The sequence below is a fragment of the Martes martes genome, assembly GCF_963455335.1.
Source record: "Martes martes genome assembly, chromosome: 9".
NCBI classification, from domain to species: domain Eukaryota; kingdom Metazoa; phylum Chordata; class Mammalia; order Carnivora; family Mustelidae; genus Martes; species Martes martes.
In genome coordinates, this window is record NC_137896.1 from 28,003,886 (window position 1) to 28,027,020 (window position 23,135).

A 23,135-nucleotide genomic window follows, 5' to 3' on the forward strand; every position below is an offset into this window, starting at 1 on the left:
TCCTTACACCCCACCCCACTGTGTCAATGACCAAGGCATCACGAGAGATCTTGGTATCTGATCAATTTCTCCAGCTTTGTTCTTCTTCAAGAATACCTTAGCAATGTGGGGGGCCTTTCCATATCAAAACAAACCATGATGAAAAATGAAGTACAAATACTACCGTAAATGAATCCCAGACATAATGTTGATCACCAGAAGCCAAACACAAAAGGGGACAGACTGCGTGATGACATTCGTTTAAAAAACAGGAAGTAGGAAAGTAATCTGCGATGTTAGAAGTCAGGAGTGAGTTATCCGTGGGGGAGACTCTCTGGAAGACTGGAAGGTTTACACGAGTGAAATGCTCTCTTTTGAGTGGCAGTGTTCTGTCTCTTGATCTGGGCTCTGGTTACACAGCCGTGCTCACTTCGGAGAATCTCAGTACATTTTTGAACTACTCGCTTTGTTATAGGACTATGACACCTCAATCAAATTAAAAACAAACAAAAATGCCTTAGCCTGGTCAGGTGAGAGTTCATGCTTTCCTAATATTTAAAGTACTTCTTTCCCAGAAAACTGCTTACAATTGCAATGTGTGCCCATGAGCCCTGGTATGTGATGAGGGCACTTTTTAGCTTACATGCCCGACCTCGAGAATAGTGGCAGCAGGTCAAAGGGCAAAAGGGGAAAAGGATGGGATCTACATACTTAAATACTCCATGAACTAAGTGTCCACAATTAAGATTTTTGTAACAAGAAATTCAGAGGTACTTAACTTGAAAATACTGGAGACACATTTGACCAGAATGTTCTTCCCTCCGAATGCTCCTGACATAGGGCCTGACGGGGACAGTAATGTTGGAGGCCACACACAGCGTGTCACCACTAACCGCAGACATTACAGACGGAAGCACTAAGAGGAATGAGGGGTTTGCAATGTGTCTCCCTCCTGAAACTCAGAACGGGGCGAAGACTCCATAGTCTGAAGTCTCTGTGAAGTGACTTCTTATCACCCAAGCAGTGGTGCTTTGGGATCACACGTTTGCCCAGCCTCCCTCAACTGTAAGTGTATTTTAACTGTCAATACTAGGCGGGGCGCCTGGGTGGCTCAGTCACAGTTAAGCACCTGTCTTCAGCTCAAGTCATGATCCTAGGGTCCTGGGATCGAGCCCGGAGTTGGGCTCCCTGCTCAGCGGGAAGCCTACTTCTCCCTCACCCACTCCCCCTATTTGTGTTCCCTCTCTTGCTGTGTCTTTCTCTGTCAAATAAATAGATAAATAAATAAATAATCTTTTAAAAAATCTAAAAAAAAAAAAAAAGAGAGAGAGAGAGAAAGAAAGAATGTAGCAGGTTGGTCTCATGGACAGCCAGCTTCCTCCTGACTGCTCACCACCAAAATTTCCATTGTTTTCCATGACTGAGGCTTCAACTTCCCTCTGCCCTGTTGCAAACAGAGTCAGTCCCCTGAGGGAGCACCAGGGGTGCTCAGTTCTTAGGCCTGCCTCTCCCCCTAGGCACCCAACAGCCCGTTTTTTTTCTTTTCTCCTCAGCTTGGCCCTCCTGGCCCAGGATCCCTGCCTTAGGAGCAAATTGCAGGAAATGCAAGAAGCCCTCCTGATTCTTGACCTCCTGTGCCCAGGACAGAGCTTCTACCCGGTGGAGGAAGAAGACCCCAGACCACTTGCCCACACTTGCCTGTAACACTGAGAACTGTGGGTGGCCTGCCCCTGCGGGGGAAACGTGAGGTCCCAGACTAAGAATGGGGGCGAGAGAGCCCATGTTTTTGGCTGCACCCATTGGAGTACAGGAGGAAGCAGGCCATGGGACAAATGCCACACACACTTGCTTTTCTTACTGAGATTCAGATTTTCTTGAATAAATGTTTCTCCGCTTGCTGTACATCCTTAGGACAATTTCCAGACTTTACATGGTAGTGCTTTTTGTCATTTTGGATGTTGTGCTGGGGAGAAGGTCCACGGAGCGCCTCACACCGCCGCTTCAGAAACGCTTCTGTGTCCTAGGAATTTGTCAATCCACTGCCGGGGGCTGGAGCCTGGTCTGAAAGCCTTAGGCCAGCATCTGGCCAACACCTTTGTTGTACCATCATGTAGCCATTCCAACCACGACCATAAAAATTACTGTTACAGCCATCATTGCTGGTCTTCACACATTTTTTCCAAAGACCTAAGAGGCTCGAGAACAAGAATGGTAGATTTACCTGCCTGTTGGTTGGGCCGGCAGAATCTCATCCCCATCCTCGTGAAAGAATACATTACATTTCTAGAAGAGAAGATTGCAGGATGGAAATTTGGATTGGGGGGTGAGACACTATTTCTGGGGAGAGCATTCGGTAGGAGAAATTCCTCAAATGATACAGGCCCAGTCCCAAGGACTGGAAAATATGCTCCCACATTTTGAGATGGGGATTTATGTAAGAGCAAGATGGCTATTCAATACATTAGAAGGTGCAGGAGCTGGAGAGGCAGAGAGAGCCGAGTCTAACTGCCAGCTCCACAATGTGGAAGACTAGTGTGGCTGTGCACAGATCACACACTCCTCTGGGCCAGACCTTCTCCCTCTGAAACAAAGAGCATGACCACCATCACCACACTCTTCCAGTTATTGTCAAGAATTGTGGAGAAAATGTTACCCTGTCTGAGACTTGTCTAAAATAATCCATGGAGGAAAGTGAGGCATAGAAACGACATAAGACTGGCCATTATAGGTGATTCTTGAAGCCGGATAATGGGACCTGAGGGCCTATTATTTACTCTGCTCGTACTTCTCTACATGTTCCAAAATTCCAGTGATAGATGAATGGATAAAGAAGATGTGGTGTGTAGATAAATGGCGGAATATTACGCAGCCATCAAAAAGAATGAAATCTTGCCATTTGCAATGACGTGGACGGAGCTAGAGAGTATTATGTTGAGCAAAATAAGGCAATCAGAGAAAGACAAACACCTTACGATTTTACTCCTGTGGAATTTAAGGAAAAAATCAGATGAACCCAGGGATGTGGGGGTGGGTGGGGGGGGAGAATAGAGGGAAACAAACCATAAGAGACTCTTAACTATATGGTGAGCCTGGATGATTTGGTCAGTTTAATGTCTGCCTCCAGCTGAGGTCATGGGGTCCTGGGATCAAGCCCCACGTCAGGCTCCCTGCTCAGCGAGGAGCCTGCTTCTCCCTCTGCCTGTCGCTCTCCCTGCTTGTGCCCCACTCCCCTGGCAAATAAATAAAATTAATTTTTTAAAAAGTTACTCTTAATATTAATCTTGGGTATATTTTTCTTTCTTTTTTTTTTAAGACTTTAGTTATTTATTTGACAGACAGAGATCACAGGTTCGCAGAGAGACAAGCAGAGAGAGGGAGGGAAGCAGGCTCCCTGCCGAGCAGGGAGTCCGACGCGGGGCTTGATCCCAGGACCCTGAAATCATGACCTGAGCCGAAGGCAGAGGCTTAACCCACTGAGCCATCCAGGTGCCCCAGGGTATATTTTTCAACAAAGAAAATCAAATACACAAATGACTAAGACAGTATCTGACACAGACGGGAACGACCGCCTTTCCCTTTTCAAGACAGAGAATATATGCTTATTCTCTGGGAAACAAGCCAGCATTTCAGGCAAAAAAAAAAAAGTAAAAGGAACCCAACTCACCAGCATTTGGGCCTTGCCCTCCTTACCCTGGAGCCAGTCAGTAGTGCCGGAAGGCAAACCTGGGGGAAAAGGAGCAGCTCTGAGGGGCCGGGCCGCCCATGCAGCTCACAGAGCAGCATCTCCTCTAGGCCTGGCAGGGAGAAAGGAGCCTCCGGGCACAGCTGTGCTCACTGAAACATTCTCGCTGAACCCCCGGTGCCTCCCCAGACCCACCAACTCCCACCTGCTGGGTGATTTTGAGTCTGTTCCTTCATGGTCTCCGTGTCTTCCCTGTCCTCCAGAGGCAAAACCTGCCCCCGGCCCAGCTCTCACGGGCAGAAGGACAGAGTCAGCCCAGTGTCTGCTGTGAAATTCAGCTAGAGGGGCCAGGTAGAAGTTACTTCCTCTCAAGATCAACTTCTGCCTCCCAGGGGTACTTCTTGGAGCCTGAAAGCTTGAAAGCCCATCTTGCTTCCAAGTCGGGACCTGTGTGACGGAGAGACCATTCAGTGTTGCCGGGAGCTTTACTGCGGGCCCTGAGCCCATGCCTCCTCTGCAGGGGCCCTGTCCTCTCACACCTCCTCGTTCAACATGGCGCCTCGGGCTACAGGGTCTCCTTGGATTTCTTCCCTTCATCCCTTGCCAGCCTGTATACCCTCCAAGGCTGTCCCCTGCCCCGCTTCCTTATCTCACGCAATGTACAATTCCTTCGACCCTCACCCTCAGACTCAAATTCCGTGTGTTGTGTCAGTCTCTGCTACATGGAGTCAGAGTCAGAGGGAAGACACAGCATAATGCCTGTGGAGAAAGAGGCCCAGAATGTCTCCTTCCAGACCAATCTGGGCATCCTGACTCCTCTGGCCCTAGGTCCCAGCTGCGTTCAATCCTGTGTCCCTGTCCTCTCAGGACTCGGGGTCTCAATGGAGACCTTCTTCCTTTAGGTCAGACTCCAGGCCTCACGATGACTCTGTGAGGGTAACCCCCACCTTCCTACCCACCTGGCCTTGTCAGAACTGTGCACTGGCATCTCCAGATGAACCCAAGTAAGAGTCCTTCACCCATGTGGCCCCAAAGGAGGCAGGTGGCCCTGGAGCTCAACCACCTTCAGAAGTACCTCAGACACCCTGTCCAGGATCTCAGCCCCAAGGACTGCAGTCATAGTGTTGCCAGGAACCCTTATGATGCTGGCTAGATTCCCCCAAGGAGCCCTTATGATTCATCCCCTAACTCCACAGGCAGAAGAAGAAGTCATTCCTTCTTCTGTCCAACCTGGGCATCTCACCTTACTCACAGTAGGTTGCAATTTTTCTCTTTATTTGACTATCTCTACCAGATTGAGAGCTTCTGGTAAGAAGAAATAACATCTCAGTCATTTTGCTAATCCTAATGACTAGGATGGAAGAGGCCTTTGTGGTAGATTTTACCATGGTTCCCAATTATTTATTTCTCTATAAAAAGCCTATACTTCCCTACCCCTGACATCAGGTTTGGTCGTGTGACTTGCCTTGGATGATGGGGTGTGACTGGAAGGAACAGTGCCACTTCTGAGCAATGCATGATTCCACCAACGCTCATGTTCTGAGAGAAGCATGTCCCCAAGAAGGGCTCAGGTTCTAATGTAAAAAGTCACAGTGCGGAGCTACAAAGCAACTGACAAAGGAGGAGGAATAAGACTGGGGTTAAAGTTAGATTGCTGTGGGGGCCACTGAGATCTGGGGGGGTCACATGTTACTGCACAACTTGGCCTAAGCTAGTAAATCTCTATAAATCTCTGTTCCTGGGGCGCCTGGGTGGCTCGATGGGTTGAGCCTCTGCCTTCGGCTCAGGTCATGATCTCAGGGTCCTGGGATGGAGCCCCACATCGGGCTCTCTGCTCAGCAGGGAGCCTGCTTCCCCCCTCTCTCTCTGCCTGCCTCTCTGCCTACTTGTGATCTCTGTCTGTCAAATAAATAAATAAAATCTTTAAAAAAAAAAATCTCTGTTCCTACTAATACTAACGTCTATAAAACAAGTACTATCCAGAGTTTGTGAATCATCACAACACAGCCAAGGGGCAGACACTGCTATTCTTTCCATCTCCACAAAGAGGGAAGCTAAGGCTCTAAGAGGTCAGCTGATGTATCCTTAAGACTGTAGCTATGAAGTGTTAAAGCCAAACCTAGAATCCAGAATTCTCATTCCAAAGCCCATCCCCTTCACCTCTGTCTATAGCAATGCCCAGCAAACAAAGGCCTCAATGAAAACACCGAGAGTAACCAGATATCCACAGGGTTCAGGGTTCACCTTAAAGAAGATAGGACCCTCACAGTGAAGGGGAGGAGGGGTCTGTATCAGTCAGGATGGGTCAAGTTATTCTGCTATGGTGAATACGCCCCCACAATCTCCGTAGCTTAAAGTAACAACAGTTTCCTTCTCCTTCCGGATCCCTGTCCATCATGTGTCATCTGCAACTGTGCTCCAAGCCATCTTCAGTCTGGGACCAACACAGCGGGAGCAGCGCCTGTTTGGAACATGATCAGGAGGACGGACAGAGGAAAATAAAAAACAGAGAACCATACTTACAAATTCGACCCAAAGTAATACCTGGGACCACAGCTCATTAGCGAATCAAGTCACACGGTCACTTCTGAGTTCAACAGGGTAGGGCCATATACTTAGAGGGAGAGGCCACACAGGAGCGATGCAAGATAGCCAATGACCAATGACATGGCTTTCTACTACAAGGTCAAGAAGATTCGCCCCCAGCCCCAGTCCCTGCTGTTGACTGGGACTTCGGTGTGCTAGGATCTATGGCTGTGCCCAGGACATAAAACTAAAGGACACGTGCTGGTCCCTGTGCCTGGTGCACCATGAAGAACAAGCAGGGATACTGACCAGGATGAGCGTAACTCAGCACAGAAAGACCGAGACTCTGCCGTGGGAGATCTAAAGCAGTGAACAGAACGCTGCTCTTCTGAGCCTAAGGTGGAGTCTGGACATCCAGGCAAGAAGCAGCGCTGCACAGGTAAAGGGGACAGTGCCATCAGGTGAGAGAGAGGGGGAGGGAGGGAGGAGAGATGGAAAAGACCAGAAGAAATGGGTGATTTCCTAGAAGAATAGAAATTGCCTAAAATCAGGTAAAAAAAAATGATAATGAAAATGAAAAACTGTTAACTGAAAAAGAAAACGAAAAGACAAAGACCTCTCCCAAAGGCATTGGCCTCAGACAATTAAACTGGCCAATTATAGCAAAACTTCAAGGAATAGGTCATTGTGTAAGAAAGATTAAGAGCCCCAAAGCATTAAAAGCATGCTTTCTGACTCATTCATCAAGGACACAAAAAGTAAGCAAGGGCACTCCAGAAAAAGCAAATCAAGGGTCAATTCTACTTCTAAAACTGGGTGCAAAAATCCTAAATAAAACGTTAGCAAACTGAATCCAGCTGTACCTTAAGGAAATAATAATACATCACCATCACCAAGTAGAATTTATCCCAGGACCTGGACAAGACAGTTTAACGTCAGAAAACCTACTATGGGGGCACCTGGGTGGCTCAGTTGGTTAAGCATCTGCCTTCGGCTCAGGTCATGATCCCAGGGTCCTGGGATCAAGCCCTTCATCGGGCTCCCTGCTCAGTGGGAAGCCTGTTTCTCCCTCTCCCACTCCCCCTGCTTGTGTTCCCTCTCTTGCTGTGCCTCTCTCTGTCAAGTAAATAAATAACATCTTTAAAATAAATGAATAAATAAAAGACACTTTAAAAAGACCCTTAAAAATCATAATTAGGTTTTTTGGGGTTTTTTAAGATAAAAAAGCTAAACTAGGGGTGCCTGGGTAGCTCAGTCCTTAAGCATCTGCCTTCTGCTGGGGTCATGATCCCGACGTCCCAGGATCAAGTCCCTTATCAGGCTCTCTGCTCAGTGGGACGTCTGCTTCTCCCTCTCCCACTCCCCCTGCTTGTGTTCCCTCTCTTGCTGTGTCTCTCTTTGTCAAATGAATAAATAAAATCTTTAAAAAAAAAGAAGAAGAAGAAGAAGAAAGCTAAACTATAAGGATGCATACTTAGGTCACTGACCTTAGTGAAATTCAGGAAAACGTTACTTTTGGAAGGGAGAGACAAAGGTGTTCATTGGAATCAAACAAATGGAGGAACACCTGGCAGGACCAACGAAGTTCTCCTTTTTGACCTGGGTCCTCACTTCCTTCTTAATCCACACTCTTTGGTGTGGATTTGTTTCCTGTGTTGTATTTTATAATAAAAAGGAAAGTATATAATGGCACAAAAAATAAAACTGTGGTTTAGTGCAGCAACAGACAGTAAATGGAACAGAATAGAGAGAGCAGGGGCACCTGGGTGGCTCAGTGGGTTAAAGCCTCTGCCTTCGGCTCAGGTCTTGATCTCAGGGTCCTGGGATCGAGCCCCACATCGGGCTCTCTGCTCAGCGGGGAGCCTGCTTCTGCTTCTTCCTCTCCCACTTCCCCTGCTTGTGTTCCTTCTCTCTCTGTGTCTTTCTGTCTAATAAATAAATAAAATCTTAAAAAACAAACAAACAAAAGAGTCAGATAAGCTTAACCAACTGAGGCACCCAAGTACTCCTGGAAACTTACATTTAAAAAGCATTTCCAGGGGCACCTGGGTGGCTCAGTGGGTTAAAGCCTCTGCCTTCCGCTCAGGTCATGATCCCAGGATCCTGGGATCGAGCACCACATCAGGCTCTCTGCTCGGCAGGGAGCCTGCTTCCTCCTCTCTCTCTGTCTGCCTTTCTGCCTGATTGTAATCTCTGTCTGTCAAATAATAAATAAAATCTTTTTTAAAAATTTAAAAAATAAAAGACATTTCCAAGGGCGCCTGGGTGGCTCAGTTGTTGGGCACCTGCCTTCAGCTCAGGTCATGATCCCAGGCTCCTGGGATCAAGCCCAAGGTTGGGCTCCCTGCTCAGCAGGAAGCCTGCTTCTCCCTCTCCCTCTCCCCTGGCTTGTGTTCCCTCTCTTGCTTTCTCTCTCTCTCTCTCTGTCAAATAAATAAATAAATAAAATCTTTACAAAAGGAGCGGGCACCTGGGTGGCTCAGTCGTTAGGCATCTACTTTTGGCTCAGGTGGTGATCTCAGGGTCCTGGGATCAAGCCCCACATCAGGCTCCCTGCTCAGCAGGAAGCCTGCTGCTCCCTCTCCCACTCCCCCTGCTTGTGGTCCCTCTCTTGGTGTGTCTCTCTCTGTCGAATAAATAAATAAAATCTTAAAAAAAAAAAAAAGAAATGTTAAAGGATCTCAGCTAAGAAGATACTCTTAAAAAAAAAGAAAAGAAAGCACTTCCAAAAGCATCGAGAACACAAATGCATAGGAATAAACTTACAGAGAAATGTTGCTGGGGCAAGGATGGCAGCAACCTGGTCTGGGATAATATTCTCCATAAAGGCCCCTTTCTATCAGTCCTGGGATCCCAGGGAACCAAGCAAGGCCTCTGAGTCTGACAGGACACTGCAGGACACAAGATGTCAGAATAATCAAAGGAAACACACCAGTGGTTTGGAGTTCAGAAAGCACTGCAGCCATGCCAAAGGTGAGAGGTCTGCACCGGCAAGTGGGCTCTCAGGAGCCCAGAAGTCTTTTCTTTCTCCACCCAGTCCTCTCTGGGCAAACAGGGATATAGGAGCGGGTGGCAAGGATGAAAAAAGAGACAGTGTGAGCTTCAGGACTGTCTCCTGGGCCCCAGATACCAGGCTAGAAATCCCCAAGTTCAAATGAGGGGTGCTCCTCTTCCTTTAAAGAAAAAAGAAAAAGAAAGCCTCAGATTGCTCAGAGAAGAATGTAGATAGCTTCTGAGGGACAAAGTCAGGTGTGGGCATCGGAACACGACTTGACCGGATATGCTCCTATTAAATAGGGAATTAATCATTTTTAATGCCTATGGGCCTCAAGTTGCAATATTATTAAGAATAGTTAACAATTACTAAACTTTTACTATACGCCAGAGACAATTCCAGGCACCGTACAAATTTTACCTCTCGAAGACTCCATAAGCTAGGTCTTGGGATACACTGAGGCAGTTATAAATCTTGCTCAAGTTGACAAAGCTAGAAAATTCCTAGGTTTGACTCTAGCTGTACTCTAGCCAGTTGGATCAATGGTAGTGTCAGCAGTGGTCTAGTCCTGTGGGAATGTAACAACTGTTATCCACACATAGGGTTGAGGGGATGTCTGTGAAACAAGACTGGCTGCCAATTAATAAATGTTTAATATAATGATAGGTCCACAGGTGTTCATTGTACCATTCTACCCATAGGTTAACAATTTGTCCTTAGCAAGAAACGTAAAATAAAACTGAAGTCCTGACACCTGAACCCAATCAGACGCCACAAGTGATCTGGATCTGCGGCCAACAGCCCTCAAAGGTCCCCACCCTACCTAATCCCACTAAGTCTCAAGCCAGTGGTTTGACCCCCAACACACAAGGGAAAAACAGAGAAGGGGGAATCAGCCAAACTCGCCACTCATTACAACCAAATCCAAGATCTTGGCCACAAAGCAGCATGCCAAGGCAAATCTTAGGACAACTGGTTCCAGGGAAGCAGACCTGCCCCCCAACCCCCACCCCGCCCCTGCTCAAAAGACTGCTTAGATGGGGCACCTGGGTGGCTCAGTGGGTTAAGCCTTTGCCTTTGGCTCAAGTCATGATCTCTGGGATGGAGTGCCGGGGATGGAGTCTCCCATGGGGCTCTCTGCTCAGCAGGGATACTGCTTCCCCTCTCTCTCTGCCTGTCTCTCTGGCTACTTGTGATCTCTCTCTCTCTCTGTGTGTGTCAAATAAATATGTAAAAAATCTTAAAAAAAAAAAAAAAACTGCTTAGATGCCAATCCCCAGCAGTGCAGTCCACCATCACTAGAGGATATCCGTCCCAGGACAAAACTTCCCCCACCCTAAAAACCCCCAGGGACTCCAGACACTCCGCCATAACCTCCTAAGTGTATTTCACCCACATCAAGCTCACCACCCACCCCCAACAAAATCAAGGCACAGCGGAGCCTGGGACGGTCCGCACAACCCCGATTATGGGCCCGGAGTAAGCCCCACCAAAAGCAACCAACCCAAAACTTGACCTTCACGATCAACTCTGGGTTTCCAAGCCTCACGGGGATAAAGACCCAAGTAAATGCTCCCTCGCCCAAGCACAACTGGGCATTCAGGGCCCGAGCCCCCCCACCAGGGCGATGTTTGCTGTTTGACCCTGGCTGAACTCATCCCTACTATCGAATAAACCCTGAGGTTTATCTGAGCCCGCCCCCATCCGGAAACCGTTTGGCCCAGAATATGCCCACCCCTTCAGAAATAAAAAGTTATGGAGTTCCAAGTCATTCGCCCCAGCCAGGAAAGGCAGTTCCGCGCAGCCCCCAGGAACTTAGGGATTCCGGGCTGGCTAAGGGTCCCTCGGTTCCCTCGCCCCAAACCTGCGCCCTCTCCTCCCAACATGGAAGTCCCAGCCCCCCATCCGCCGGCCTCAGCAGCCTCACTCCACACCTGCCGCAGTCTACCGGGGTCCCTGACCCTAGGCCCGCCCTTTGCCGACCCTCCTAACGCTACTGCTAGGACCTCGAGGTTGCCAAGGGCCGGGGCAGCCCTCGCTCACCGCAGCTGATGGAACCCGCCCCGCCTGCCCTTGGCCATGGCCCGTCCTCGCCAGAACTACATTTCCCAGAATCCCCGCAAGCACCGCCTCGCGTTAGCAGCCAATGTGGCCCCTCCTCAGCCGTCTTCATTTACTAGGACAATGGCTATTGTAATGACAGCCTACCCTTAAACCAGGTAGTGGTTTCTGTGTGAAATCGAGGCTCCCTCTGCCCCTTCTCTGGAAAGACTACACTCCCCAGAAACCTCTGCGGCGGCAGCTCCCTACACAACTTCTGGACTCTGATCTCCGTGGGAGGGCCAGGTCCTCCATTCCCAGGCAGTTCTGGATTGGCTTTCCGGGCTGAATTTTTGCATTTCAGTTTTGTTTTCCTCCCGTGACAGAACTAAATTCAATAGGCTTAGACTCTGCAACATACACAACACCCTCGTGAGTGCCATCATATGTAATAAATGGTACAGCAGCTTTGGAAGACAGCTTGCCAGTTATAAAACTAAACATACTCTCTAACCAAGTGACCCAGCAATTGTGGTCCTTGGCGATGAGATGTGGGCCAGGGCTACATCAAACCTAAGGTTGCTTTTTGCCTCTAGCAAAGCAGTACCATTAAGGCAGTTTTAAATTCCTTGAGGAATGTGACACTATGACTGTCTCAGGTGATGGGGTCTTAGAATATAGGTGAGGTTCGGTGGGGTGGGGTCCGGAGCCAACGACCAAGAGAGAATTCTTGAGACGTCTTTGGTGCAAAATGGTGGTTTATTAAAGCACGGGGACAGGACCCCAGGGCAGAAAGAGCTGCTGCCTTGGGGTTGTAAGGGGTGGTTGATTATATACTATGGGGCTGGGGGGGGGGTGATAAGGAAAAGGGAGGTTTTCAAAAGGATTTTCGTATGTTAAGAAGACTCAACAGGATACCAGAGGCCTTGCCACTGTCAAGTTAAAGTTGTTTTTCTCTCTAGCAAGGCATTAACAATAATATAGTTGGGAGCTTCTGAGAGGAACATTATACTCTGCCAGCTTCAAGTGTCTGTCAAAGGGCTGCAGGTGAAAGGTCCCCATAATGGGTCCGTGATCAAAGGAGCGAGACTGATACAAAGCGAAGGTCAAACAAAGCTTTATTTCGAGCCAAGCATTGAGAATCAAACCGACCAGCCAGGGCCATCTCTTACAAAGTGGCGACCCCTCCCTGCTTTACAGACTAACTTTTATAGAGCAAAGGCCATGTGGTTGGGCCTGGCCACACACAGGTGGCCAATGAGATAGTAACACACAGAGAAAGCTGCACAGTCATGCTAGGTCACACACGGGTGGCCAATTGAATTACAATTTACCCTGTAGATGTTTGAACTAGCCTATCACCTTGGTGAGAATTGGTGCCCAAAAGGCGGGACCCACACTCCTTAGCAGCTAGGGAGACAGTATGCGTGCCCCACTGAATGGATGTCTCCACCTGGCCTGACCCGCCCTTGTATTTGGGCTTTGTTACCTAGGACTGGTTTCCAGGACTTGCTTTTAAGTAAGTTCCCTGAGGAGGGGGCAGGGTCAGTTTAAGTTTTACTGCATAAACAACAAAATCACTGTTTAACCAGATGGAATCGCTCTGGCTAAATAGGCCCTTACGTAGGTTATAGGGACATTTAATTGTGACTGAAAATGATTGTCAGGGTCAAAGTAAGAGTCAGGTTTAGTGTGCAAGTCAGAGTCAGGGTCTGGGTCTAAACATGTTCTAACTCAGAATAAGAAATTTCATTTGAAATGTTCCTGGACCTGAGCCTGGACCTTAACTGAAAGTATGGTTTTCTGCCTGTTTTCAATTATTCTGCTTATTTTCATTTGGATTTTAGCTCAGTCACCATAGGAAGTTACCTTAGATATGAATGCACTTCCGTTTGGGAAGTGGGATGTAGCCTGTGGAGTAACAGGTGAACCCTAGGGCCAAAATGAGACTCAGACTCTCACCAGCAGGACATGTGGTGTGGTCTTTGCCTCTATAATGGAAAAGCAGGGTCTTAGCTTCTGGTGTGAGGAGTGGAATCTTCACTTCACTTCCCACAAATGGGAGATGGGGGCTTAGCTTCTGGAGCTGAAATCTGGGCTCAGTCTCTGGAGGGGGAAGCAGAGATGTAGATGCCGGTAGTCTCACTCAAAACCGTTTCTGTCTGGGGAAAAGAGGGGCCTTTATGCTAGACCTGAAGAGCTCCCCCTAGCAAGTGAGAGAAGCAGGAAATTTTGAGATGAATGTGTTCTGCTTGTTTGCACACATAAAGTTTTTTTTAAAATTTTATTTATTTATTTGACAGAGAGAGATCACAAGTAGGGATAGAGGCAGGCAGAGAGAGAAGGGGGAAGCAGGCTCCCCGCCAAGCAGAGAGCCCAGTGCAGGGCTTGATCCCAGGACCCTGAGATCATGACCTGAGCCAAAGGCAGAGGCTTAACCCACCGAGCCACCCAGGTGCCCCTGCACACATAAAGTTTACAAAGTACTTATGGGGGTGCCTGGGTGGCTCAGTGGGTTGGGCCTCTGCCTTTGGCTCAGGTCATGATCTCAGGGTCCTGGGATCAAGCCCCATCGGGCTCTCTGCTCAGTGGAGAACCTGCTTCCCCGCCTCTCTCTCTGCCTGCCTCTCTGCCTACTTGTGATCTCTCTCTCTGTCCAATAAATAAATAAAAAATCTTAAAAAAAAAAAAGTGCTTATGAAGCTTAAAAGATTTTTTTGAAATGATTGAATCGTTTTGAGCTTGATTTCACATAAACTCTTAGATACACTCTAAATTACTCTAAGAATGTCCTTGCAAGAATGCTTCAATGGGACTTGTGTTAATATTAACTTTTACATATGAATTATCTTTAAGGGGCAATAAGGAGTTTCATTGGAAATGAATGAGTGATTTGGAACTTGATTTCACCGAAAGTGCCTCGTATTGAATCTATTTACTCTAATTCCTCCTAACAAGGTAGATTAAGGAATGATGACATATTCCCTAATACTGCTGAGATTTATCTAAATTGGGTTTAACTCATTTTTATTTTCTCTTTGTCACCATCGGATGTTTCCTAAGAGAGAAATGTCTGATTCTTAGCTTGTTTACAGACCCATTGCTTGCTTATACACATAGTTTCATTTTATTTTCACTAACTCAACATGTTACTTTTAATTTACTTTACATATAACTGTGTGATGTAACACTGTTTTTACTTAACCTACTTGATTTGCTCGAATTTGCACTAAACTTCTGATGTGACAGTGTGTTTCTGAGCTTATCTGCACATAAAGAAATTTTTACATCGCACTTTAAAGCTCATACATTTGATCACAAATGCATGATTTTGAGCCCAATTTCACAGAGATGCAATGTATTCTAATTTCCCGTAGGAAGTTAGGTTTAGGAATACTACTTAGATTTATCTTAATTTGTTCTGACTTGCAATAAGATATTTAATTTGAGATGTGTCTTTCTGAGCTAATTTGCTAATGTGCCTTTCTGAGCTAACGTGCTCTAGCTCCTGATAAGAAGTCAATATAGCTTAGTCTTAATTTTAACATTAACTGCTTAATTACATTTATGTTTTCTCTAACTCACCATAAGAAGTGACTTTTTTTTTTTTTAATTAGAGAGAGAAAGCATAAGCAGGGGGAGTGGCAGGCAGAATGAGAAGCAGCTCTCACTATGCAAGGAGCCTGAAGCGGAACTCCGTCCCAGAACCCCAGGATCATGACCTGAGCCAAAGGCAGCCGCTCAACCGGCTGAGCCACCCAGGCATCCCAAGAAGTGACTTTTACCACAAAAACAAAACGTGATTCTGCCAGTCTGCATCAGACCTCCAACTTCCCAGCCAAAGCCTGTTCTGTGTTCTTATGTCACGACCGAAGCCATAGTAAAATGTTGATTTTATTTATTTATTTATTTATTTATTTATTTATTTATTTTTAAAGTAGGCTCCACTCCCAATGTGGAGCCCAGCATGGGGCTTGAACTCACTACCTTGAGATCAAGACTTGAACTGAGATCAAAAGTCAGACATTGGGGCACCTGGGTGCCTCAGTCATTAAGCGTCTACCTTCGGCTTCCTCTCCCTCTCCCTCAAGCCTTGAGCCCCGCCTTGAGCTGGCTGCTCCACAGGGAGCCTTATTCTGCCTCTCCAACTCCCCTTACTTGTGTTCTCTCTCTCACTGTCTCTCTCTCTCTCTGTCAAATAAATAAATAAACAACTACCAAAAAAAAAAAAAAAAAAAGCCAGACACTTAGCCGAACTGAGCCACCCAGGTGCCCCTAGAAAGTTGATTTTAGTCATCCACATAACTTGTTACTGTTCTGGGTTCTCCCTTTTGTTTTCCTATGAATTCTAAGGAAAGTATATTTGGGAAACCGGATTTCTTTGGAAATACCTAGTAATCTAGCCCAGAAATCATCAGCTGAAATAAATAATCATTGACTACAGCAGCCAATATTAATTTCAATCTCTACTAATGCCAGCTATTCTCTTATCTTGAGAAATTCTAATGTTAAGAATACAAAAAAGGAGGGGGGGGCTCCTGGCTGGCTCATTCAGAAGAGCATGCGACTTTTTATCTCAGGGTCATGAGTTCAAGCTCCATATTGGCTGTAGAGATTACTTAATAAAAACTTTAAAATAAATAAAAAGAAAAAGCTACTTTTGAGATCAAAGATCTGAGCCTCTTTTAAATTATACTGCTCAGAATCATCTAAAGTTGCCCTAACAAGAAATGCTGATCTTGGCAAACAATTGTGTGATTTTGAGGCTGTTTTCACACATGCCGGTTAGTATCTACCAGTGCCGCAGCTCGCTCGGTCCCTCCAGGCCCCTTCTGGAGGCTGGTTCTGGTCCTGGGTGCAGGTCTGTCCCCGCGGCGCGCCCCTGCCCCTGAACCCTGAGGTCTGCGCAATAGCCAAGTCCCGGCTTGGCCGACAGGGGGCGCCCGACGGCCCAGCCTGGACCCAGGCAGGCCTACAGCTTCCCCTCCCAGTTCTCACGTCGCGGGGGGGGGGGGGGTCGGGCGGGTGGTAGAGGGGCCGGATTGGCTGGAAGCCCCAGGTGCAGGGCGAGACCCCACCCGGCTGCCCCGCTGGGTCGACAGAGCCCTCCCCTCTCTGGTCCTTTCCTGGCCTGAGGCCGAGGCGGGGAAGATGGAAGGCGGTGGGGGGCCTTTAGGGAGCACTTTCCTTACAGCTGGTCAGGGAGGCCAACTTTCCCAATCTCCATTCAGAAGCTGAGTCCCTTGCTCAAAGTCCACCTGGATCCCTGCCGGCCGCCCCCAGTGCAACATCCAAAAAGTGAGGACTTAAGAGCGCTTACCCAAGTGACTAAGAGAGCTCAATGACGTCCCTGACAAACATATGCATCTCATCTGAAGTCCCTCGGCGTCCTTTCCTGCTTTCTTTGCCGTGGTCCATGCTCACCATGCAGCATTTCAGCCAACTGGTCCGGTGGTTTCCCGGGGATCTTAAAAGGGAGAATTTCCTGCTCAGTATAAGGACTTTTTCTCGACGTCAACCTGTGCATAATTACCCTGCCCGTCCTAGCTTATCAGACCAGCCTGTCTCGCTGGCAAGAGGGAGCTCTAGAAACGAAGTGGCAGAAGAAAACATCTGCAGGATGGGGGCATTCCTGTGGCACAAGTGGCCAGGAATCTTCAAGCTGTTAATTCCTCCCGGTTTAGGGTTTCCTGCCCTGGGCTCTGCTATAACCCCAACCAGTGACTGTCAAGTTGTGGATGAGAGTAGTTACACCCCAGAGCCTGGGCTTACTCTGCTCTGTGGAATAGAGTAGAAATTGCTCCCCTGCAGAGCCAAACGAGCTGGAGGAAGCAGAGCAGGCGCAGAGAGAGATAGAGCGAGTTTGACCCTTCTGCCACTGTAGCCACCATTCTGTGAAGTAGTTGCACACAGTAAAGGGCTTTGCGGCAGGTGCATAAAGGAGCAGAGGAAAAGGGGCGGGTCTGTGCCTCATAGAAGTGGGGCCCGCCATCCATCACGGGTCCACCTAATGGGGTTTGGAATATAGGTGTGGAGTCTGGAGCTGACAGCCAAAAAAGAATTCTTGAGATGTCTTTGGTGCAGAATGGTTTATTAAAGCACAGGGACAGGACCCCAGGCCAGAAAGCGCTGCTGCCTTGAGGTTGTGAGTGGTGGCTGATTATATACTATGGGGTTGGAGGAGGGGATAAGGAAAGGGAAGGTTTCAAAAGGATTTTCACACGTTAAAGAACACTCACAGGAGGGATGCCTGGGTGGCTCGGTGGGTTAAAGCCTCTGCCTTCAGCTCAGGTCATGATCCCAGGGCTCTCTGCCTGGTGGGGAGCCTGCTTCCCCCACCCCCCCACCCCCCCGCCTGCCTCTCTGCCTGCTTGTGGTCTCTGTCTGTCAAATAAATAAATAAATATCTTTAAAAAAAAAAAAAACTCACAGGATACCGGAGGCCTTACCTTTGTCAAGTTAAGGTTGTTTTTCCTTCTAATAAGGCAGTAACAGATATTTGGGATCTTCCTGGAGGAACATTACACTTGGCCCACTTCAAGTATCTGTCCTTGGGCTGCAGATTATTAGGACATTTAATTGTATCTACATTTCCTCCTGGAAGCTAGGTGATTAATAGAAATGCTTTGTTCTTGTAGATCACTAAGATATTTGTAAATGGAGGGAGACTCCCCTCCTGCAGGATTGTGATCTCTGTAAGTTTAACTATTTGTTTTTCCTTTCCTTAGCTTTAGGGCAGCCCAGGATGCTTGGAGGAATGTCATGTATATCCCACCTGATGGGGAGGAGGGTTGTGGGGTGTCAGCTTCTGCTTTGTCCTCAGCTTGCCTTCTGTTCCCTCATCCCACGCTCTGCAGCTGTGAGCCAAGTGATGGCCAAGTGCCGGTGGACAGGCATTCCAGAGACCCCTCTGAACTCCTCAGGGCGTCAAGATGTTCTGTCTGTAACCCTGTCATCTCCCTCTATGCCCAAAGGACCCTTGTAGGAATTGTAGCAGAATTACCTCCACCCATCAGTATATGTGCTGCCGAAGCGAGCACTACCTCCACCCATCAGGTGAAGAAAAGGAGGGTATAGAAATCTTCAGTACCTTGCTTATGACCTACACCTGGTAGAGGGCTGAAAGAGGATTTGTCACCATCTGTAAATGGGGTTTGGCTTTTGTCATTTAACACATTTGCTTGTGAGAGTTTTCTGGTGGTTAACCGCCCTTATGGCTATAGGCAGAAGTAACAGAGCCCCGGAATCCTGGATCCCAGCTCTCTTTCCCTGACTCTGTCTCCCGGGGTGGAGGCAGGAAGAAGCAGACACATAGAATCCGAGGCCCATAGGCCCCACCTGGCAGCGGTTTTCTTCACGGGCTGTGTAGGAGGTGTCTAGCTAGGGCTCTCTCTCTCTGGCTGGCTTTAACCTGGCAGGAATCACCCCTGCCCTGGGACAAATGTCTCTCAGATTACAAACACCCAGGTGTGAATCTCCCTTCCAAACTAAGAGCCCGAAATGGCAGAGACAACTCTCCCAGTTCCTTGCAAACAAGACCCTTCTGCCCCATCTTCAGTCCTCACTGAGAAAAGTCCAAGAATTGAAAAATACTCTGTTCAAAATATATGCCCCCAAATCTTGGAATGGGGTGGGGGGCATGTGGCCACTGGCCAGATCTTCTACAGCTTCTCTGCTCCCCCGCACCACACGCAAGCCCAGCGTGGGTCTTTGCGGCAGGTTAGCAGGTGGACGGCTGTGCCTGGCAGCCAATGCGCGCTCACACTATCCGGAAAGGGCATTACCGCCCGTCACCAGAGCCTCCACCGCATTGCTCTGCTTTACAGCATCCACAAGCAACACTGGAGATTTGATAAGCAGATACCCAAAGCTAATCCTATTTTTTAAATTAATTAATTTTTATTATTATTTATATTATATATAATAATATTGTTTTATTTTTAATTTAGTATTTATTTATATATTATATATTTTTATTTTTATTTATTTACTTATTTATTTTTTAAGATTTTACTTATTTATTTGACAGACAGAGATCACAAGTAGGCAGAGAGGCAGGCAGAGAGAGAGAGGGAAGCAGGGTGCCAGCTGAGCAGAGAGCCCTATGCAGGGCTCGATCCCAGGACCCTAAGATCATGACCTGAGCCGAAGGCAGAGGCTTAACCCCCTGAGCCACCCAGGCGTTCCTTATTTATTTATTTATTTTTTCGATGAGAGAGAGAAAGCAACAAGATGGCTCAAGAAGCTTCCCAATTAACAAAGCCTTTTGAGACAAAATCACCACTGGATTTAGACGCCCTGCAACTTTTAGTTGAAATTGTGCATTATTTTTGTGGTTGTCATACTGGATTTGAGGGTTTTATTTCCCGATGAAATATTAGGAGCCGCTCCAATATCACTACCCTTCAGAACAATGTTTATTTATTTTTTTAATTTTTAAAAACTTTTTTGCTTTTATTGTTTATTTTTTTATTTTTTTCTACTTTTACATTTTTTTAATTTTTAAAAAAGATTTTATTTATTATTTGACAGAGAGAGAGCACAAGTAGACAGAGCAGCAGGCAGAGGAAGAAGAAGGCTCCCTGCTCAGGGAGCCAGATGCGGGGCTCGATCCCAGGACCCCGGGATCATGACCTGAGCTGAAGGCAGCCACTTAACTGACTGAGCCACCCAGGCACCCCCTGGGTCATATTTTTAAATGTCGAATGGCCAGTGTGCTGCAGCGGCCTTCAGAGTTGTGTTCCAGGCAGAAAGGACAGTAGAAGCAAAAGCGAAAGGAAAGCATAGTCCCAGCCCCAGAGCAAGGTGCATTGGTAGGTTGGAATGAGACTGAAATGCAGAGGCAGAAGGGAGCTGGAGAGGCCCGGAGCTCTTGGCGTGGGGGGTGGGGGAGTGCTTAACTGGCAGGGTAGGGAGTCTGAGGCTGTGGGGTTCCGGGGCATGGTGTTAATGCGGGTCAAAATGTGGTCAGACTTCTGTTTGGGGGCTCCCCCCGCTGCCATGCAGGAGAGAGGTGGAAGGGGCAGGGCCAGAAGCCCGGGGGCCCAGGTAGGAGGTAAACGCAGGGATCTTTCGAGGGAAGGATGTGGTGTGGTCCAGATTTTTCCTGAGAGGTGAAGTGTGTGGAGGATAGAACCCTGGCCTAGGAGTGAGAGCCGTCACCAGTGCTGGTCTCTGTTCCTGGGGACTTTGGGGACATGTTACTTATCTTAACCTCAGGTTCCTCATCTGTTTGAAAAAAAAAAAAAAAGGAAGAAGAAGAAGAAGAAGGTAAAGGAGGAGGAGGAGAAAACGAGACTATGAGCTTCAGGTGGTTGCGGTGATACATCAGTAGTTTAAAGGGCTTGGCAAATGCCTGACAGAAAGGAAACGAGAAACGTTTCAGAGAGATCCCAGCGCCATACAACACACGTGCGACATGAATAAGAGTTATGAAATATTAATGTCATCTCTTTCTGTCACTCCTTGAGCGAGTGGCTCAAACCCAGGTCCCTGTGCCTCACAAGCGCTGGCTTCCCCACCCCCTGCTGCTGCCACCCTGTGGTGGGGGGTGAGGGGGGACTTGGAGATGAGGACAGACTCCCCTTCCTCCTTTCCTCAGGGCAGGATGATAGCCGAGGCGGTGTTTACCTCAGGAGTATTGATGTGAGTGGTGAGCCACCAATAAAGCAGAATACTCAGTGTTTTTCTTGACTCCCAAACTTGGACTTTGAATTCTCGAGCAAGAGTTGTCACAGGCTTTGTTGGGAGAGAGGGGACATTTCCGAATTTCCAGCTTTCCCCTTGAGACGCCAAGGCCTCCCTCGCGCAGCAGAGACAGCAGAAATAGCCTCCCCCCTGCAAGGCAGAGGTCTCTGCTTTAGTCACTGGTGATTCCCCCATGCCTAGAACTGAGTCAAGCCCTCGTGGGTGCTTGCCATGCTCTGTGGGAAGCAGAGAAGTGGTGTTTTCGCTCGTGTAGACGGGCCAGGTGCTGGCCTACAAGGGCATTTCCCTCAGGCGGTGAAGGTGGTGTAGAAAGCCTTCGTTGCAACTTTTGTATCAACATGGACGGGACTGGAAGAGATTATGCTGAATGAAATAAGTCAAGCAGAGAGAGTCAATTATCATATGGTTTCACTTATTTGTGGAGCATAAGGAATAACACAGAGGACATGGGGAGATGGAGAGGAGAAGGGAGTTGGGGGAAATTGGAGGCGGAGACAAACCATGAGAGACTGTGGACTCTGAGAAACAATCTGAAGGTTTTGGAGGGGAGAAGGGTGGGAGGTTGGGTGAGCCTGGTGGTGGGTATTATGGAGGGCACGTATTGCATGGAGTATTGGGTGTGGTGCATAAACAATGAATTCTGGAACACTGAAAAGAAATCTTAAAAATAAATAAAAATTTAAAAAAAAGAAAGAAAGAAAGCCTTCCTCCTCAGAAAATAGAGAACCAGGAAGGGCTGTCAAAGGAGGCGGGCAGGTGAGCGGGGAGCACCTTCAGCTAGGGGAGGGGAGGATGGCAGGTTGCTACAGTGGGCACAGCCAGATTTGCCCTTTGGGGAGACGGGCAACAGTGGGAAGAGCGAAGTAAGAGACAGGTGGCAGGACGGGGAGCAGCTCATCAGAGGAGACCCAGGACTCGGCATCAGGACACCGGGTGTAGATTCCTCGGGCACTGCCCAGACCTACTGATTTGAATGCCCCATGTCAGTCCTGGGAATCTGTATTTTAAACAGAAGCCCCCGTGATTGATTTTCACCAATATCCTAGGATTTCCCTGGTGCCTTGTCCCAACTAGGGACTCAAGGTAGAGGGAAAGAGCCCTAGGAATGTTCCTCACATCTCCCGGGGCAGGTGGCGTCATGGCTGGGAGGTGAGCTGCCAGCTCCCAGCCCCTCCAGGGCCCCTCCGTGTGTAAGTGATGCCTGAAACGTGAGGCCACGCTACCTCTTTGCTGGGGAACCTGAGCGGAGGAGTGTGTGGCCGGATTGAAGGGCTGGGAACTCCCCGCCTCTTGCCCGCCTCTCTCCCAACCTTCCCCCTCCTCGGGTTCAGTCTCTAACAAGCCCAGGAGCCCTGGCAGCTGGTGGGGCCCAGAAAGAGAGCCTGGCCACCATGAGGGAGGAAAGGCATCCCCAGCTGAAGGTGTGTGTGGACCAGCAAGCCGTGTGAGCAGCGCGCGGAGAGCCCTGCTGACCATGAGCCACCAGCTGAAGGGCCGAGGGGAAGAAGGTGAGTGGTCCTCATCTCTGAGGGGGGTACCCACTGGGTTCCTGGGCAGCAGTAGGGGACCAGGCAAAGCAGAGGGGGACTCTCGAGGCACAGGGACCGGGCTTGAGTCCAGGGCCTGCCACTTGCTCCCTGAGTGACCCCAGTCTGCTTAGCCAGCATCTCTTGGCCTCAGCACCCATCCTGGGGTCGAGTGGCGGTGACCCTCAGAGCACACAGGGACCTTCAGCCTCCTGCTCTCTCCGTTAAAATCACCTTTCCTCAGCAATCCCCGCAGCAGACTTGTCTGTCTGTCTGTCTGTCTGTCTGGGGCAGCAGGATGTGGGACGTTCTGACCTCATGTCTGCTGCAGGGTGTCAGAGCTACATCAGGACTGGGGATGCTGGTTAGTAAAATAGTCAGGGCCAGGTCCTGGTCTGAGGCAGCAGCCCCCAGCTGAGGGTTCCCACTGTGAAACGGGGTGACCCAGGCAGGGGGACTCCCAGAAGTCAGCCACTCCTCATGCGCCATCTCTTCCAGCAGACGGTGGAGCCAGAAGGCGGGCGAGGAGCGGCTCTCCGGGCACAGGTGAGGCGGGATGGCGCTTGAGGTGGTGTGTGTGTGAGATGGGGTGGTGTATTCCCGGTCCAGCCACCATCCAGAGTTCTCTTCCATCCTCCTTCCTCTCTCCCTTCTTCTGTCCCTCCCTCCCTCACATGTA

At 48.5% G+C, this 23,135-nt stretch overlaps 1 protein-coding gene and 1 long non-coding RNA gene across 2 annotated transcripts in view; one reads left to right on the plus strand and one right to left on the minus strand.

Moving 5' to 3' along the window:
- Positions 1-1,837: 1,837 nt before the first annotated feature.
- Positions 1,838-4,047, minus strand: LOC308348599. The gene is made up of 3 exons (XR_013967359.1): positions 3,867-4,047; positions 3,644-3,702; positions 1,838-2,166 (listed from the first exon to the last, which is right to left on the minus strand). It is a non-coding gene; the product is annotated as an uncharacterized lncRNA (long non-coding RNA).
- Positions 4,048-22,404: 18,357 nt separating this feature from the next.
- The window catches only part of TMC2 (transmembrane channel like 2), a gene marked incomplete at both ends in the record, with an annotated part of 62,207 nt that continues 61,476 nt past the window's right edge, over positions 22,405-23,135 (plus strand). Inside the window, 2 exons of the mRNA XM_080813612.1 lie at positions 22,405-22,438; positions 22,955-23,002. Of these exons, the coding sequence (XP_080669738.1) occupies positions 22,405-22,438; positions 22,955-23,002 (82 nt within the window). The remainder of the gene's footprint in view (positions 22,439-22,954; positions 23,003-23,135) is intronic.